General features: G+C 43.2%; 1 protein-coding gene across 1 annotated transcript in view; it reads left to right on the forward strand.

The window, feature by feature from the left end:
• LOC142256137 (transmembrane protein 26-like) overlaps nucleotides 1-17992 on the forward strand; it is a 30436-nt gene extending 12444 nt beyond the window's left edge. The window contains exons 2-4 of the mRNA XM_075327677.1: nucleotides 6639-6856; nucleotides 13222-13345; nucleotides 17290-17992. Coding sequence (XP_075183792.1) covers nucleotides 6639-6856; nucleotides 13222-13345; nucleotides 17290-17880 — 933 coding nt within the window. The 3' untranslated portion in view covers nucleotides 17881-17992. The remainder of the gene's footprint in view (nucleotides 1-6638; nucleotides 6857-13221; nucleotides 13346-17289) is intronic.
• The last annotated feature ends 403 nt before the right edge of the window (nucleotides 17993-18395 follow it).

Consider the following 18395-nt stretch of genomic DNA (forward strand, 5'->3'; position numbering starts at 1 on the left):
CCAGGTAGACCGTGCTATCCATCTTCCCATGGATGCGGACCAGATGGCCAGGCCCCTTGGCTGAGAAACAGCCCCACAGCATGATGCTGCCACCGCCATGCTTGACTGTAGGGATGGTATTCTTCGGGTCGTATGCAGTGCCATCCAGTCTCCAAACGTCACGTGTGTGGTTGGCACCAAAGATCTCGATCTTGGTCTCATCAGACCAGAGAACCTTGAACCAGTCTGTCTCAGAGTCCTCCAAGTGATCATGAGCAAACTGTAGATGAGCCTTGACATGACGCTTTGAAAGTAAAGGTACCTTACGGGCTCGTCTGGAACGGAGACCATTGCGGTGGAGTACGTTACTTATGGTATTGACTGAAACCAATGTCCCCACTGTCATGAGATCTTCCCGGAGCTCCTTCCTTGTTGTCCTTGGGTTAGCCTTGACTCTTCGGACAAGCCTGGCCTCGGCACGGGGGAAACTTTCAAAGGCTGTCCAGGCCGTGGAAGGCTAACAGTAGTTCCATAAGCCTTCCACTTGTGGATGATGGTCCCAACAGTGGAGACAGGTAGGCCCAACTCCTTGGAAAGGGTTTTGTACCACTTGCCAGCCTTGTGACCCTCCACGATCTTGTCTCTGATGCCTTGGAATACTCCTTTGTCTTTCCCATGTTGACCATGTATGAGTGCTGTTCACAAGTTTGGGGAGGGTCTTAATTAGTCAGAAAAGGCTGGAAAAAGAGATCATTAATCCAAACATGTGAAGCTCATTGTTCTTTGTGCCTGAAATACTTCTTAATACTTTAGGGGAACCAAACAGAATTCTGGTGGTTTGAGGGGTTGAATAATAAATGACCCTCTGAATAAACTTTTCTCAATTTAAAAAAAAAAAAAAATAGAAAGAAATAACATTCTTTTTTGCTGCAGTGCATTTCACACTTCCAGGCTGATCTACAGTCCAAATGTCACAATGCCAAGTTAATTCCGAATGTGTAAACCTGCTAAATGTGCAGGGGGTTGAATACTACTTGTAGGCACTGTATATAAGAGCCCAGGCCGCTGTGTAAAACATAATAATCACTTTATAATACTCACCTAAGGCGCGGTACGGTGCAGACTGGTCGGATGGGTGTCTTCATTCTCCAGGACTGGCATCTTCTCTTTCGGCCATCTTTGTCCTCCTTCTTCTGAAGCCAAGGTGCATGACTCGTCCTACGTCATCCACACTCGCCGGTATTGAGGTCCTGCACAGGCGCACTACAATACTTTATTCTGCCTTGAGATCAAACTGCGCCTGCGCAGGACCTCAATGTCGGCGCGTGTGGATGACGTAGAACATATCACATGTGATAAACCAAGTTATTAGAAGGATCCACTGATAAAACTATAACTCGTGCAATGATGCATTAGAGGAGCCAATCTTCTCAGTAATTCTCACACAGATATTGGGGCAAAGTATTTTGTTTGCATCTTTTTGTTGTGCCAGAAATTTGGCGCAACTCATATGAATGCGTTACACCAAAACAATGCAATTATTTGGAAATCTCTTTCTTATACAGAACCACGTTCTTCTATTATGAAGAATTGATATTACTGGGGCACTTTCTGGCCCATTGATATGGATATTAAATGGTACTGTTATCATGGACACTTTATGGGCCTATTCATATGAAAAGTATATGGCGCTATTAGAGAAGAGCACATTTTTGAAAAATTGTTTAACCGTGAATTAAATGTACTACAAAACTTTCAATTGTCCTGAAAAATGTATATAAGGCCCTGTGCACACAGTGCAATTTTTGCTACATTTTTGGTGCAGTTTGTTGCCCTAAACTGCATGTCTCTTCTTCTCCCATCAAAGTCTATGAGAATTCAGAAAGTCTGTGCGCACATTGCTTTTTTTTTTGCCTACAGTTTTGGTTGCAGAAAAAAAGAAGCAGTATGTCAATTCTTTTTGCGTTTTTCCATTGAATATAGTGAAAAACGCATGGGCAAAAACGCACAAAAAAGTGGCAAAAATGCACCAAAACGTGGCCAAAAAGCACCAAAATGCCGCAAAAATGCACCAAAACGCGGCAAAAACACATGCGTTTTTTGATGCGTTTTTCTGCCAGGGGGTGTGTTTTTTGCTGACGAAACAAAACTGCAGTGTGCACACATACCCTAATGCTATTCTCTCTACCTTGCACATTAATCTTCACTGCTGTGCTGTCACACACTCTTTTTCCAGCTTTTTTTTCAGTGCTTTATGGCTTTCTCTCACTACTATATCACTGGCTAAGCTGTGACTTGAGACCCGATCTCACTATCCAGGTTCTCTATGAATTGGCCGCTGCATTTCCTGCTTTTGTTTTTATACAGGCTACATAGTCTCTCCTAATAACCCGAGGTCATGTCATCTCTTTCTGCCTGATGCAATCTTCTGCAATGTGGGCCATGTGCGCAAACTGAATTGGAAATTATTTGAATTCGCCAGCTTCAGTGGAATCCAACAAATTTGATTCAAATACGATTTGCCTCAAATTAATTTGCTTATCTCTGAGCGCTATTATTTTGTGCACTATTTTTTTTTTGTTGTTCAACGCATACAAATGATTTCTGTTTTCTAAAAATGGGAAGGATTATTTAGTGCCTGGACTTCCTTATATTTTTCTTATTTCTGAATTGATGTTAGTGTTAAAATGTAAATCTCCAGATCTTGGGGAGGCAGATTGCAATGAAGTTGAAGACTTAGGGGTGCTTTGCACGTTGCGACATCGCTACTGCAATATCGTCTGGGTCAAATCGAAAGTGACGCACATCCGGCGCCGGTAACAATGTCGCAACATGTAAAGCCTAGATGCGCCGATAAACGATCGCAAAAGCGTCGTAAATCAGTGATCTGTGTAGTGTCGGTCATTTTCATAATGTCGCACCACTAGGAGATACGATGTTGTTCCTCGTTCCTGCGGCAGCACACATCGCTTAAGTGTGAAGCCGCAGGAGCGAGGAACATCTCCTTACCTGCCTCCACCGGCTATGCGGAAGGAAGGAGGTGGGCGGGGTGTTTACGTTACGCTCATCTCCTTCCCTCCGCTTCTATTGGCCGCCTGCCGTGTGATGTCGCTGTGACGCCACATGACCTGCCCCCTTAGAAAGGAGGCGGGTCGCCGGCCAGAGTGACGTCGCAGGGCAGGTAAGTGCGTGTGAAGCTGCCGTAGCGATAATGTTCGCTACGGCAGCTATCACAAGATATCGCATGTGCGCCGGGGACAGGGACTATCACACTCGACATCGCTAGCATCGGCTAGCGATGTCGCAGCGTGCAAAGTACCATTTAATCTGGCAACTTAAGCATTTTAGAGAGAAATGTGGCAAAACACAGAGGTTTAATAAGTAGATGAGCTAGGTTTGCCAAGTTTATATATTTGCAGTATATAATAATAATAATAATAATAATAATAATATTTATTCACTTATGTAGAGCTATTGATTCCACAGCACTTTAGATACATCAGCATCACTGTCCCCATTGGATCCCCACAATCTACATTACTTATCATACAGATTTGGAGTGTGGGAGGAAACCAGAGAACCTGGAGAACATACAAACTCCTTGCAGATGTTGTCCTTGGTGGGATTTGAACCCAGGACCCCAGCGCTGCAAGACTGCAGTGCTAACCACTGAGCCACCACAAGACTTCAGTGCAAACCACTGAGCCACCACAAGACTGCAGTGCTAACCACTGAGCCACCACAAGACTGCAGTGCTAACCACTGAGCCACCGTGCCACCCAGTATGTATATAACGTGCCAAAATAAGTATTGGATTTGAGCCACAGAGGGAGTGTTGAGGTAGTGTTGTGTTGATGGTTACCACAAGCACATAGAAGTCTCATTTTTCACACTATGCGCCTGTCTTTGTAATTAATCAGCCGTAATTAATAAGCAGTGCAAACAAAAAAGAACGAAACCGAGGCAAATTATAATCTTGGGGACCTTGCACATTCTCGGACTTTAGGTTACTTCCTTAATCACCTGTTGAAAAGATATTTCTAGTTTTTATGAAGCGAAACTAATTTTCCAAAGTGACTTCAGATGTGTCCGTAACCAAAATGGAGAAAGCCACGCGCAACCCCAGCCACCTTCACATTAGGTCCCTGAGTGGAGACCCACAGGTAGGATCAGCACCTATCAGATATATTTTGAATATTATGCATTTATGCCATAAATACCTATTAAAAAACCCCTTTTGACAACCAACGGTCTGTGCACGAGATATATCAGCACCTGATAACTAGTTAGATTGCACTGTCAAACTCTTACTGCGTGATCTAACACGCTCTGGCGTGAAGCGTGACATTCCCCTCTCCCATCGGCGGCCCCGTGATGTGACTCAGTGGTGGTCACTATTGAGTTCACGGTGCAATGCTGTGCAGCTCCCTAAATGTGCAGCTCCGGCCACCAATGACACAGAGAACAACTGATAGACAGGGGTGCCGAGTGTCGAACTCTGGACGATCAAACATTGATGATCTATCCTAAGGATAACCCATTAATGTTAACGTCGTGGATAACCTTTTTAACCCCTTAATGACCAAGGATGTACTGGTACGTCATTTGGAGCTTCCCTCCGGTCACTGTGGTCTCCGGCGGCAAGTCCTCAGTATTCCCTGCACATGGCTGCTAATCTGATCAGCAGATGTGTGGCTAACAGGCACGGGTGGATCGGAGATCCACCCCCGCCTGTTAACCCCTAAGACTGCGCTGTCAAACACTGACCGCGGCAGAGATCACACCATTCCTTGCTGCCATCAGCAGGATCACGGCGAGCCAATGCGTTGTCATGGTAGCACGGGGTCAGCTGATGACCCCTGACACTACCATGACGTACTTCCTCTGATAACTGTCAGAGCGCTGGCACTCACATGAGATGAGCATTTCTACTGATCAGAGCAATGTCATCATCGCTCTGATAAGAAGAAGCGATTGGAGTGTGCCGTCATAAAGTCCCCTAGAGGAACCAGTAAAATCAATAAAAAATGTAAAAAATATTAAAAAAAATGAAACGAACTTAAAAAGTTCAAATCACCCTCATTTTGCCCCATTAAAAATAAAAAATAAAACACCCACATATTTGGTATCGCCACATTCATAAATGTCCGAACTGTCAAAATATAAAATCAATTAATCTGATCAGTACACGGCTAGGCAAAAAGAAATTCCAAAAGCCAAAATTATGTTTTTTTGGTCACCCCAACATTGCGTTAAAATGCAATAACAGGTGATAAAAACATCACATCTACCTTTTCAAGTACCAATATTATTATCTGCTTAGGTTCCCCTATACCTATAATCACGGGGGCGCCACCGCAGGTGTAAACTGGGTTACCTGTTTAGGGGCCCACTCCGATGTTTGGCTCCCCCGGAGCTGGTCCCTGAGCTATGCCTCTCCTTAGTGGACTTGGCCACGTTAATCTATGGGTCTGTACATTTATGGTGATACAGAACTTATATAGGTTAATATAAAAAACAAACTGGCTTCAGTTGCCATATTCTGAGGGCCACAATGTATTTATTTTTCGGATGACTTGTCTTTTACATATTTTATTAGTTGGTTTAGCGTGAAATTTTTATGCGGTATTCAGGTCCAGACTCATTAGGTGTCTGTTCACACTGCAGAGCCTGACAGGCAAATTGATGTCTCCTAGCTGTTCAGCCAAAGCTGGGCATCAGCTGTTTCATGTGCTCTGCTCCTCAGCCCTGTGGGAGTTAATTCCTGCTGACCTGGTGAACTCTGCTAGGAGCTCTGGTTCCTAATTATCAATCACAGGAGTCTCCTCCCTATATAAAATTCTGGACCTTGCTACTCAGAGCCGAGGATAGCTTCAGCGATCCTGGTTTTTGTGGTGAACCTGTTTATGGTGATCTGTTGTTGCGATTTTGAGTGGTGTGGAAGTTTCCCTGTTGTGCGTTACGTCCATCCTTTTTCTTTATTCCCCTGTATAAAAATCGTCTCTCCTTTGTGTTTGAGTGCAGTGTGTATGTGATTTCATTCTCCATTGTCAGTGTCGTTTCTGTAGGGTTTTGTTACTGTGTTTCTGAGGAAGATGGGGGAGTAAGATCAGGGCTCGGACAGGAGTCAGGGTCATGCTGGGGGCTCAGACCTGGCTACCATCAAGACTATCTCTGAGATAAGGGACAGTGCAGGGCCTCGAGTCTGAGGACCAGCCTAGGAGCCCCTGTGCTGTCATTACATACCCCTTGACAGAAATACTGCTGAATTGCAGTGTTGTGTTTTGTATAATTGCCAATTTCCTAAGAAACCCCCCCACTTCTTGGGCTTCATAGCAGTGCAAGCCTGGCAATGATAGTGGTCTTCAATTTCTGATCCCGCTACATACAAGCAGTACACGTTTCCAAGGGGTTAAAAATGCATTTTTATGGTACCACCTTGTGGGAAAAAGTTATGGTTTGGATGAAAGGGTCAAAAATGTAACAACAAGTATAGATATTGTGCCAAAATTTGGCACAAATTACTGGTTCCAAGTAAGCCAACGAACAAGTTGTGGAAAGGATCGACAAAAGTTCTTCAGCGAGGCCTGAAGTTACAATATTTAGTAGTTCTGGGATGATCATTGTAAGCTGACAACGTTGTACTTGTCTCTTCACAGATTCCAAGCAAAATTAGCAGAATGAAGAGGAGGTGTTTGAAGATCCTGGGAGCCATCTTCAGCCGGTTATTGTTTGCCATCCATGGAGCTCTCATGGTAGTATTAGCGGTGGCGGTCACACAAGATGACTATTACTGGATTCTCCTCTGTGGCATTTTTCTCCTCTTTGTTGAGATGATTGTGACACTGAAGGTTACGAAAAATGGAGAATGGAAATGGTAATTTGGACCACATAAAAGCTGTATTACATATAATATTCTTGCTCACTGTCGTACCTGTAAACTCTGCATTAATCAATAATACTAGAGAATATAAGAAACTTTGCAGTATATCTTATCAGATAAATATGCTTTTTTTCCCCATTTATAAGCCACTTCCATCCATACACAACCCCCCAACATCTCCCCCGCCGCCCCAAGGCTGCTGTTTCCACATCTACTCTCAGTCCCAGTATCTAATATTGGCTGCAGCGTTGACGTCACATCAACAGCGCTGCAGTCAATAAGTGAGCTCAGTAGCTCAGAGCCTTTGTGTTCACTAATTAGCTGCTGTGCTGTTGAGTATAACAGACACTGGGAGCAGCTCAGTGCTGGACCCGGGGAGGATGGATAAAGCTCAGGGGTTTGTTTTGTTTCTTAAAGGGAACCTGTCACCACTTTTTTGGCGTATAAGCTGCGGCCACCACCACCGGGCTCTTATATACAGCATTCTAATATGCTGTATATAAGAGCCCAGGCCGCTGTGAGAACATAAAAAACACTTTATAATACTTCCCTAACGGTTGCTCGGTTGGCCAGATGGGCGTCTCCGTTGCCGGCACCGCCTCTTTTGGCCATCTTTGTTCTTCTCTAGCCGCGGTGCATGACGGGTCAGATGTCATACACACTCGCCGGCATTGAGGTCCTGAGCAGGCGCACTTTGAACTGCCCTGAGCAGGGCAGATCAAAGTATTGTAGTGCGCCTGCACAGGAACGGCGAGTGTGTATAACATGGGACGCGTCATGCATACAGGAGTCAGAAGGAGGTCGAAGATGGCTGAAAGCGGCGGTGCCGGCACCGGACAACGGAGAAGCCCATCTGGCCAACCGTGGGACCGTTAGGTAAGTATTATAAAGTGTTTTTTATGCTCTCACAGCGGCCTGGGCTCTTATATACAGTATGTTAGAATGCTGCATATAAGAGCCCGGTGGTGGTGGCCGCAGCTTATAGGCCAAAACAGTGGTGACAGGTTCCCTTTAAATAAACTTCAGCTGAGAGATTTCTAAAGCTAGAAAACTCCTTTAACTTATCAGTAGCTCTGAAAAACTGCTAAAATCTGTCTTCGTGACATGAATTTCTCACCAGATGTTGGTAACAACCCATCCAATCCACACAGGCCAAGAAATCAAATCATAGATGTCCATAAATTTAGTGATGTAGAATGGGAAATGACACAGCGAAAAAGTACTGAACAGAGTTACTGAAATTTATTTTATACTTCATATAACATATTTTGTTGGTCATGAAGCTTCAAGACACCTTCTGTATGGAGACACTAGTCGTCTGCCTTGCTCAGGAGTGATTTTGGGCCATTCTTCCACACAAGCACTCTTCACATCCTGCATGCCATGGGCTCCTTCTATGGACTTTGAGCTTTACTTCCTTCCATACATTTTCTATTGGATTCAGCACCGGTGATCGGCTTGGCCATTCTTGCAGCTTTATTTTCTGTCTCTGAAACCAATAGTTTTCTTGGCTGTGTATTTGGGATCATTGTCTTGATGAAATGTCTACCCTTGCTTCATCATCATCATCATCATCATCTTCCTGGTAGATGGCATCAGCTCGGATGTTTAGGCTGTGAAATCCAAGTTTATGAAGTTTGAAAATTCATCCACTTTTTGATTGATGTGTGCACCTCTGCTGATAATATCCGGGCGGGCTATGCACATAGTTCCCGCCCCTCCCCACCCGCCGCCTGTTCCTCCCTCTCTCTGGCTGTATGCAAATTTCTCTATTCAGTTACACGGCGTCGGAGTTGGCGCCTGCGCAAAGCGCTTATCTTTGGCGCCAAGATTTTGAAGCCCGCATTACCCAGTTTTGTGTCTGAGAGGGCGGCGCATGCGCCCTTGCTTCTTCAGATCTCGTTGTGACAGTGGGAGTGTGTGCGGTGTCACAACAGGACTGTAGAATAGCTGATCTTACCGATTAGCTGCAGCAGACGTCTGCTACGATATCGTCTGCTGCAGTTAATCGGTAAGATCAGCTGTTCTCCAGTCCTGTTGTGACACCGCACACACTCCCGCTGTCACAACGAGATCTGAAGAAGTCAGGGCGCATGCACCGCCCTCTCAGACACAAAACTGAGTAATGCGGTCTTTAAAAACATGGCGCCGGAGATAAGCGCTATGCGCAGGCGCCAACTCCGATGCCGTGTAACTGAATAGAGAAATTTGCATACAGCCAGAGAGGGAAGAACAGGCGGCGGGGGGCGGGAATCATGTGCATAACCCGCCCGGATATTATCTCGAGAGGTGCACACCTCAATCAAAAAGTGGATGAATTTTCAAACTTCATAAACTTGGATTTCACAGCCTAAACATCCGAGCTGCCCAGTAATGGTATGTATAGCCTGTGCCTGATAGTGCCAGTACTGCACTGGCTTTACCTTATATACCAAAATCCTGATGTTTGGTTCCCTTTAAGTTTGCCAGTGCCGTATGCTGAAAAACAGCCCCTCACCATGATGTTCCCACCTCCCACCGTCACTGTTTTTGGTGTTTTGGGAGGTGATTTGCCTTTTGACCTCTAAACATGGTATCTATTATGCCATTCAAGGAGTTCAATTTTGGTCTCATATGACCAGACTATATTCTACCAGTATTTTACAGGCTTGTCTAAATGTTGTTGAGTAATCTGTAAATGCACTGGAACATGCTTTTTGTTCAGTAGTGGAGTCTTGTATGGTGAGCGTGTATACAGGAGCGTGCATACAGGAGCGTGCATACAGGAGCATGCATACAGGCCATGGAGGGGGAGGGCATTACTTATTGTCTTCTTTTAAACAATTGTACCTGCTGGATTCCAGGTCTTTCTGCAGCTCTCCATCATGAAATGTTTCTTGTGTGGCACCTTGGTAATGAGAGCCTTTTTAGAGGCCATCAGTTGAAACAGGTAACCCCTTCAGCCCCGGGGCACTTTCCGTTTTTGCGTTTTTGTTTTTTTGCTCCTTTTCTTCCGAGAGCCGTAACTTTTTTATTATTCCGTCAATCTGGCCATATGAGGGCTTGTTTTTTGCGGGACGAGTTGTACTTTTAAATGAAACCATAGGTTTTACCATATATTGTACTGGAAAATAGCAAAAAAATTCCAAGTGTGGAAAAACTGCAAAAAAAGTGTGATCGCACAATAGTTTTTGGGATGTTTTATTCACCGTGTTCACTATATGATAAAACTGATGTATCTATGTGATGCCTCAGGTCGGTGCGAGTTTGTAGACACCAAACATGTATAGGTTTACTTGTATCTAAGGGGTTAAAAAAAATTCACAAGTTTGTCCAATAAAAGTGGCGCACGTTTTGCGCCATTTTCCGAAACACGTAGCGTTCTTATTTTTTGGGATCTATGGCTCAGTGATGGCTTATTTTTTGCGTCTCGAGCTGACGTTTATAATGGTACCATTTTTGCGCAGATGCTACGTTTTGATCGCCTGTTATTGCATTTTGCGTAAAACTTACGGCGACCAAAAAACGTAATTTTGGCGTTTGGAGTTTTTTTGCCACTACGCCGTTTACCAATCAGATTAATTGATTTTATATTTTCACAGATCGGGCATTTCTGAACGCGGCAATACCAAATATGTGTATATTTATTTATTTTTTAACCCTTTAATTTTCAATGGGGGTGATTTGAACTTTTAGGTTTTTTTTTAAAACTTTTTTTTTACTTTCTTTTTTTATTTTACTAGTCCCCCTAGGGGGCTATAGCGATCAGCAATCCGATCGCTATTATCTATCTGCTGATCACAGCAATAAAACTGTAAACAGCAGATTCAGTCACTTTGTTTTTCCCTCTGCTCTCGGCCGAGGGAAAACGAAAGTGAAACATCATAGCTGCAGGCGTCATCACATGACCCTGTGCTACGATGGCAACCACCGATAGTCACGTGATAACACACGGGACTTCCGGTGGGGGCGGCGGTAAGTAAAAAACATGGCCGCGCGCATTTAGATCTTGCTGCCAGACTTTGGCAGCAAGATTTAGGAGGTTAATGGCCGCGGGTGGAAGCGATTCCACCTGCGGCTAGCAGGCACACATGTCAGCTGTTGAAAACAGCTGATATGTTTGCTGATCCACGCGCCTGACCGCGGCAGGGGGCGGGGCTTAACGGGACACGATCCTGGACGGATAGATCCGTCCAAGGTCGTGAAGGGGTTAATATTACTTTTCACTAAGTGGCAGAATTGATCTCTAATTATTGATGTATTTCAGCTGGTGTCATGACTTTCCATGGCTTTTTGCACCTATTTTTTTCCTTGTGTCATTTCTTCTTATTTCATATAATTTATCGACATGTACGGTTTGATTTCTTGGATTGGATGGGTTGTTGCTGACATCTGATGAGAAAGTCATGTCAATAGTTCCTTTAGTAACATAGTTAAAATTGGTGAAGTTTTCAATATTTTTCTCATCCTCTGTATATTAATTCTTTATGGGTATTCTGACTCACGGATAAGTAGAACGTGGTGGTGCCTGAACAGACCGCTTCTTCCTGGGCCCTTCGTATTGACCTGTACTCGCGTTCATATCGGTTCGTCAGATAGTTTAACTCGGCCACAATCTCATTGCAAGAAAACTCCAGGAAAAGAGGGATGCTTTAACTGAAAATCTCATATTGATGACAATGTGGCAGGTACAAAATGGAATTCTTCTCCGGAGAGCAAACAACATGTGCATAAGATGGCTGATACGAAACACTACATGGAGAAGAAGGGCGGAGAACCTGACATCACAGAGTTACAGGGAGAAAATAGGGACAAGTACAAAGAAAGTCAAACCTTCTACCTAGCAACAGAAAAAACAAATGCAAAACAAGGAACAATTCCCAAGTTGTGAGACATGACAATGGGGTTAATGGAATCCAACAGAAATTCTGCCATTTGGTTTGCAACTTCAATAACACATTATTTGTATTCTCTGGGTCAGTATGATTAGGGTGATAGGGAGGCGGCATATCCCAAAAAAACAATACTGGAATAGGTTTTTGATTTTTACAGAATTTTTCATGCAGTTTATTAGAAATAAAAAATCATAGAGCGCTGTTCACACATGCAGATGCACAGACACAAGCCGGCAGCCTATTAGGTGACGCCCATACTATTAGATCAGGTGGGCTGCCAAGCCATACCCAATCTGTGTACCGTGCAGGGACAGAAACTCTAAAATGCAAGGTCTAACAAAAAGAGGCCTGCTGTATCCTGTACAAAAAAATATGAGGTTTTAGTTGGTATTATGGCCATAAAATGGAAGTCTACAACCCTCGTCACGGTAACCTCATGCTTGTAGGTCCGTAGACTAAATATAAAGAGGAATAAATATCTTCCAAAAATTATTCTCTTTATGTTGCTATTTTGTATATATAGTGTAGGGACCTACAAGCATGAGGTTCCCGTGACGAGGGTTGTAGGCATCCGTTTTATGGCCATAATACCAACTAAAACCTCATATTTTTTTGTACAGGATACAGCCAGGCCCCTTTCTGTTAGGCCTTGCATTTTAGCGTTTGTCCATGCATAGTGCACAGATGGGGTACGGCTTGGCAGCCCGCCTGATCTAATAGTATGGGTGTCACTTAATAGGCTGTGGGCTTGTGACTGTGTTATCTGCATGTGTGAACAGTGCTCTATGCAAGCCACTAGTGTGCAGTTTTATCATCTAGCAATCGCCCCCTCCATTCCATGTTTGAAAGTGTGTGTCTGATTTGCTCCTCCTGCACCTGTGATGCCTCCATCTAGTGGGGGCTTAGCTGTATCCTGCTAGAGTATTAGTCTTTGGCCTGGGCAATGTACACACTGAAGCCCATCTATGCTGTAAGTAACAGTTTATCAGACATTAACTTAATTCTGTGAGGCGATATGATTGGAGATATAACATTTCACATTTTATTTTATGTTTTGCTACTTTGCACAAAAAGAGAACTTAAAAAAATGAATTTCTTTGCTTGCGGTATCCTGAGAACCTTTTTCATTTTCTGTGCTGGGGGAGCTGTAGGAGAGCTTGTTTTTCAGGGGGAAAACTGTATTTTTCATTCATATTATTTTGTATACCACTTTTATAATTGTTAAAAAAAAATGATGGTTTTCATTATGCAGCATAAAAAAAAGCAACAACAGTTTTATAAAAGGTCTATTCAGGTGCCGAAATATGAACTATGCAAAAGAAAAAAATATATTTTTTGTAATTATGCATTTATTATACATAATACATTACTATAATTAGAGAGGAGTTATTTAATTTGCAACAATTTCTAGTTTTTGTGGTTTTCTTGTTTTTTTGCAATTACCGTTTTCATTTCTGCACTAAACTATTCTCTGTGTCATTATAGGTTTTCCCCAATGGTGTTTTTGTATTTATGCACCATTGTTCCTTCTGTATTTGTCATGGAGCTTGCAAACCAAGAACTTAGAATGAATACCACCAATGTGACAAATAGTGAATGCACAGAAAACGTACGTATCTCATTAAGCAAAGGAATTTATGGATGAAATAGGGTTGCACACTGACTGACTATAAAGTTAAACCATACATTTTACATTATTCCATGTGATATACAGCGGGTACGGAACGTATTCAGACCCCTTTACATTTTTCACTCTTTGTTTCATTGTAGCCATTTGATAAATTCAAAAATATTCATTTTTCTCAGAAATGTAAATTTTTTTGCAAATGTATTACACAAGAAAAACTGAAATATCACATGGTCATAAGTATTCAGCCCCTTTGCTCAGACACTCATATTTAAGTCACATGCTGTCCATTTCCTTGTGATCCTTCTTGAGATGCTTCTACTCCTTCATTGGAGTCCATTTGTGTTTAATTAAACTGATAGGACTTGATTTGGAAAGGACCTGATTTGGAAAGGCGCACACCGGTCTATATAAGACCTCAGCTCACAGTGCAAGTTAGACCAAATGGGAATCATGAGGTCAAAGGAACTGCTCAAAGAGCTCAGAGACAGAATGGTGGCAAGGCACAGATCTGGCCAAGGTTAATTCTGCAGTACTCAAGGCTCCTACAAGCATGTTACAGGGGGTACATGACAGTGACTGGGGCCAAGATGGGGGAGATGATTACAGGAAGGGGGCAGGATAAAGGACATTATACCAGGATAGTACTCATGATGGGGACCATGATTACAGGAAAGGGCCAGGATAAAGGACATTATACCAGGATAGTACTCATGATGGGGACCATGATTACAGGAAAGGGCCAGGATAAAGGACATTATACCAGGATGGTACTCATGATAAGGGACATGATTACAGGAAGGGGCCAGGACAAGGACATTATACCAGGATGGTACTCATGATAGAGGACATGATTACAGGAAGGGGCCAGGACAAAGGACATTATACCAGGATGGTACTTATGATGGGGACCATAATTACAGGAAAGGGCCAGGACAAGGACATTATACCAGGATGGTACTCATGATAGGGGACATGATTACAGGAAGGGGTCAGGATAAAGGACATTATACCAGGATGGTACTCATGATATGGGACATGATTAAAGGAAGAAGCCAGGATAGAGGACATTATTACAAAAAGAGGCCAGGACAGAGAAAATGATTACAGGAAGGAGCCAAAAGAAAAAATTATTACAGGAAGGGGTTCATGATTACAGGAGGGGGGCAGTACAGAGAACATTATAACATGGGGGTTGAACACATATATTGTATCTATAGGATCTAGAACGCTGCAAGGGCCCATACATCTAACCAACATGCATGTTGGGGCCCAGGAGAAAATTTTGCATTGGGGTCCATCAGACTCTAGTTAAGCCATTGGTTATTCCTCAGATATACATACACAGCTAATTGTAAAAAGCCACCCTAAAACAACAGGTAAACTTTAATGCTTCCTTTCCCCCAAGGTATTTGTTTGGAGATTGAAACAGTTGCTGTCTGACTCCAAAAGTAGAACTGTCGATCAGCTAATTGTTAAGATCCATTCTTAAAAGCAGATAAGAATTTGTCTCAATATAGCATATGGACATTTCCATGCCAAGATCCCTGCTTAAGGGAACTCAGTAAGTTTTTGCTATGTAATTCGAGAGTAGTATGATGTAGGAGCAGAGACTCCAATTCCAGGGATGTATTACCTCCTGGGCTGTATTTTGCCATTTCAATAAAATTGGAGATCTATCAGCAGAATATCACTACAAGACTGGGTGTCTCGTGCCTCCTAGTCAATTTCCTCTATGTAATGCCACCCACAACATTAACTAGCAGCTTTCTGCCAACATACAGTGTACACAGAAAGCTGCCAATCACTGGTGTGGGCGGGTTTACACATAGCTCAGCATTTTGAGCTCTGCTAAATCTTCAGCAGAGAAAACTGATCTATCACAACTGCTGCAATCAGTAAACTATGTGATACATCAATAAATATATGTTCAGCTCACCACTCTAGAGCAGGTATCTCCAGCCTCTGGTCCGATGCAAGGAACAAGAGGTTTGGCTTCCACAGCTGAGTAATCAGTACCATCAAGAGGAACAAGGAAGGAGAGAGAATCCAGCACCGATGTAGTAAAAATATTTTCTTTATTCAAAATTCATAAAATGAAAAATCTGACCAAGTGCAGAGTCTAAATACGCTTAACGCGTTTTGGAGAAGAACAGACTCCTTATTCATAAGCATGAAGCCTATTGCTTATGAATAAGGAGTCTGTTCTCCGAAACGCGTTAAGCGTATTTAGACTCTGCACTTGGTCAGATTTTTCATTTTATGAATTTTGAATAAAGAAAATATTTTTACTACATCGGTGCTGGATTCTTTCTCCTCCCTTGTTCCTCTTGATGGTATGTGATACATCACTGGAATCAGGATCTGTGCCCCTACATGATGCCGCTGACAGATTCATAGAATATTAGAGTTGGAATGGACCTCCTGGGTCATCTAGTCCAACCCCCTGCTCAAAGCAGGATTCACTAAATCATCCCAGACAGATGTCCGTCCAACCTCTTTTTAAAGACTTCCATTGAAGGAGAACTCACCACCTCTCGTGGCAGCCTGTTCCACTCATTGATCACCCTCACTGTTAAAAAGTTTTTTCTAATATCTAATCTGTGTCTCCTCCCCATCAGTTTCATCCCATTGCTTCTAATCTTTCCTTGTGAAAATGAGAATAAAACTGATCCCTCTACAGTGTGACAGCCTTTAAGATATTTGTAGACAGCTATTAAGTCTCCTCTCAGTCTTCTCTTTTGCAAGCTAAACAATCCTAAATCCTGTAACCGTTCCTCATAGGACATGGTTTGCAGACCGGTCACAATTCTGGTCACTCTTCTCTGAACTTGCTCCAGTTTGTTGATGTCTTTTTTAAAACGTGGTGCCCAGAACTGGACACAATATTCCAGATGAGGTCTGACCAAAGAGGAGTAAAGGGGAATAATGACTTCATGTGATCTAGACTGTATGCTTCTGTTAATACATCCTAGAATGGTGTTTGCCTTTTTGCTGCTGCGTCACACTGTTGACTCATGTTCAGTCTGTGATCTATTAGTATACCTAAAGGGGACTTTACACGCTACAATATCGTTAATGTTTTATCGTCGGGATCACATCGTTAGTGACTCACATCCGGCGTCATTAACGATATCGCAGCGTGTGACACTTATGTGCGACCTAAAATAATCGCAAAATCTGCCAAAATCATTTGCCGCGGAGAGGTCGTCCTTAAACAAAAAATCTTTTATCTCTCATTAGCGATGTTGTTCCTCGTTCCTGCGGCAGCACACATCGCTGTGTGTGACACCACAGGAGCGAGGAACATCTCCTTACCTGCGTCCACCGCCAATGCGGAAGGAAGGAGGTGGGCGGGATGTTTAGGTCCCGCTCATCTCCACCCCTCCACTTCTATTGGCCGCCTGCCGTGTGAAGTCGCTGTGACGCCGCATGAACCGCCTCCCTTAGAAAGGAGGCGGATCACCAGCTAGAGCGACGTCGCAGGGCAGGTAAGTGCGTGTGACGGGGAGCGCGATTTTGTGCGCGATGGGCAGCGATATGCCCGTGTTCCACAAACGATGGGGGCGAGTACGCACGCTAGCGATATCGCTACCGTGTAAAGCCCGCTTAAGTCTTTAGAAGTTACAAGAAGTTGTCTATGTATTACATTGAGGAACATTGGTTTGAACAATCAATATGCAGCAGCTGCTAGTGGATGTTTGGGGCTTCTGAAGCCAAGACTGCAGCACTCAATCACCGGGGCAGCCACAATTTGAGAAAGGATCATCTTCAGAGGATTTACTAGCTATATTTTCGGCTGTTATGCTTCATCTCAATCTGGAGTAACTGTTTTTGCATGAACAAATTTGTAATATAGGTCGATTCATTTGCATTGTTTTGTTTGTTTTTCTTTAATTAAAAATGGATTTTCTGATTTTTGCTAGTTCTACCACGAGTTTTCCAAACTGGTACAAGGCATGGAAGAAACCATAATCTTGGTCCTGATTATCGGACGTTGGTTGATGCCAAGAGGAAAAATGAACCGCGACCAGCTCGCTCAGCTACTTCTGATGTACCTTGCACTAGGAGCCGATATTCTGGATATTTTAGAACTGATGAAAGAACCATCAGTAAAAACCAATGAGACCATAACAGTTGTGGGACTGTGTCTATTCTCCTGGGCCATCATGCAATTTACATTAGTCCTTACACAGAGTTTATCTTTTTCGTCCCCGGATGCAGCGGGCTATGGGCAATTTCGTCCATCATCTGGAGTAAAGAATTGCATTGTGTCTTTATGTTGTAGCAGTGAGATTTGGAGCGTGATCATCGCGGTGGGGATGCAGGACGGACCGTTTCTGGTTTACCGCCTGTATTTAGTAACGAGAGAGGGAGTGTTTAACGACTCCATGATGTTTTTTATCAGCAAAAACATTTTATCCGTTATAATACAGGTATACAGGGTTATTGTGTTTGTTGGCAATCAAAATCGCAAAAGAAAGAAATTGAAACAATCTCATGTAAATTTACAATAACAAATATTGTAACATGTATAATAATGACAAGCATGTATTTAATAATGTATTTAATAAACCTTCGATAAAGTGTACCTAACAATTTGGTAAACAGAGAAAAAAAAATGGAAAAGTTCTGGTGTCCTTATCTATAAAAAAATAAAAATAAAAAAGTCAGAACAATTTGTCACGAGTGGGCTAGGATTGCAGAGGGGACCTGAGCTAGCCCTTATCCCAGAGGTACACTTAAGGGTAGAGAGGTCTGGGCTCCCAGCGTGTCCCTGTCTCCCCACAAGGCTCTGACCTAACTCCGCTGTTCCGCTCAACCTGGGGAAGGAAGGACACCTCGAAATAACTTCCTCTCCCTAAAGACATGGACTGGGGGTAGAACAGAAACTCATTTACTCTGGAAACAACCACAAAGGGAAGACAATAAAGGCACAACAGAAAATAAATAGGGAGGACACATAAGACACACCAAGGGACACTTCCACACCCCACAAGCAGCAGATCACAGGTCTCCAAAAGAGGATCAC

The sequence above is a fragment of the Anomaloglossus baeobatrachus genome, chromosome 11 (genome assembly GCF_048569485.1).
Source record: "Anomaloglossus baeobatrachus isolate aAnoBae1 chromosome 11, aAnoBae1.hap1, whole genome shotgun sequence".
Lineage (NCBI taxonomy): Eukaryota > Metazoa > Chordata > Amphibia > Anura > Aromobatidae > Anomaloglossus > Anomaloglossus baeobatrachus.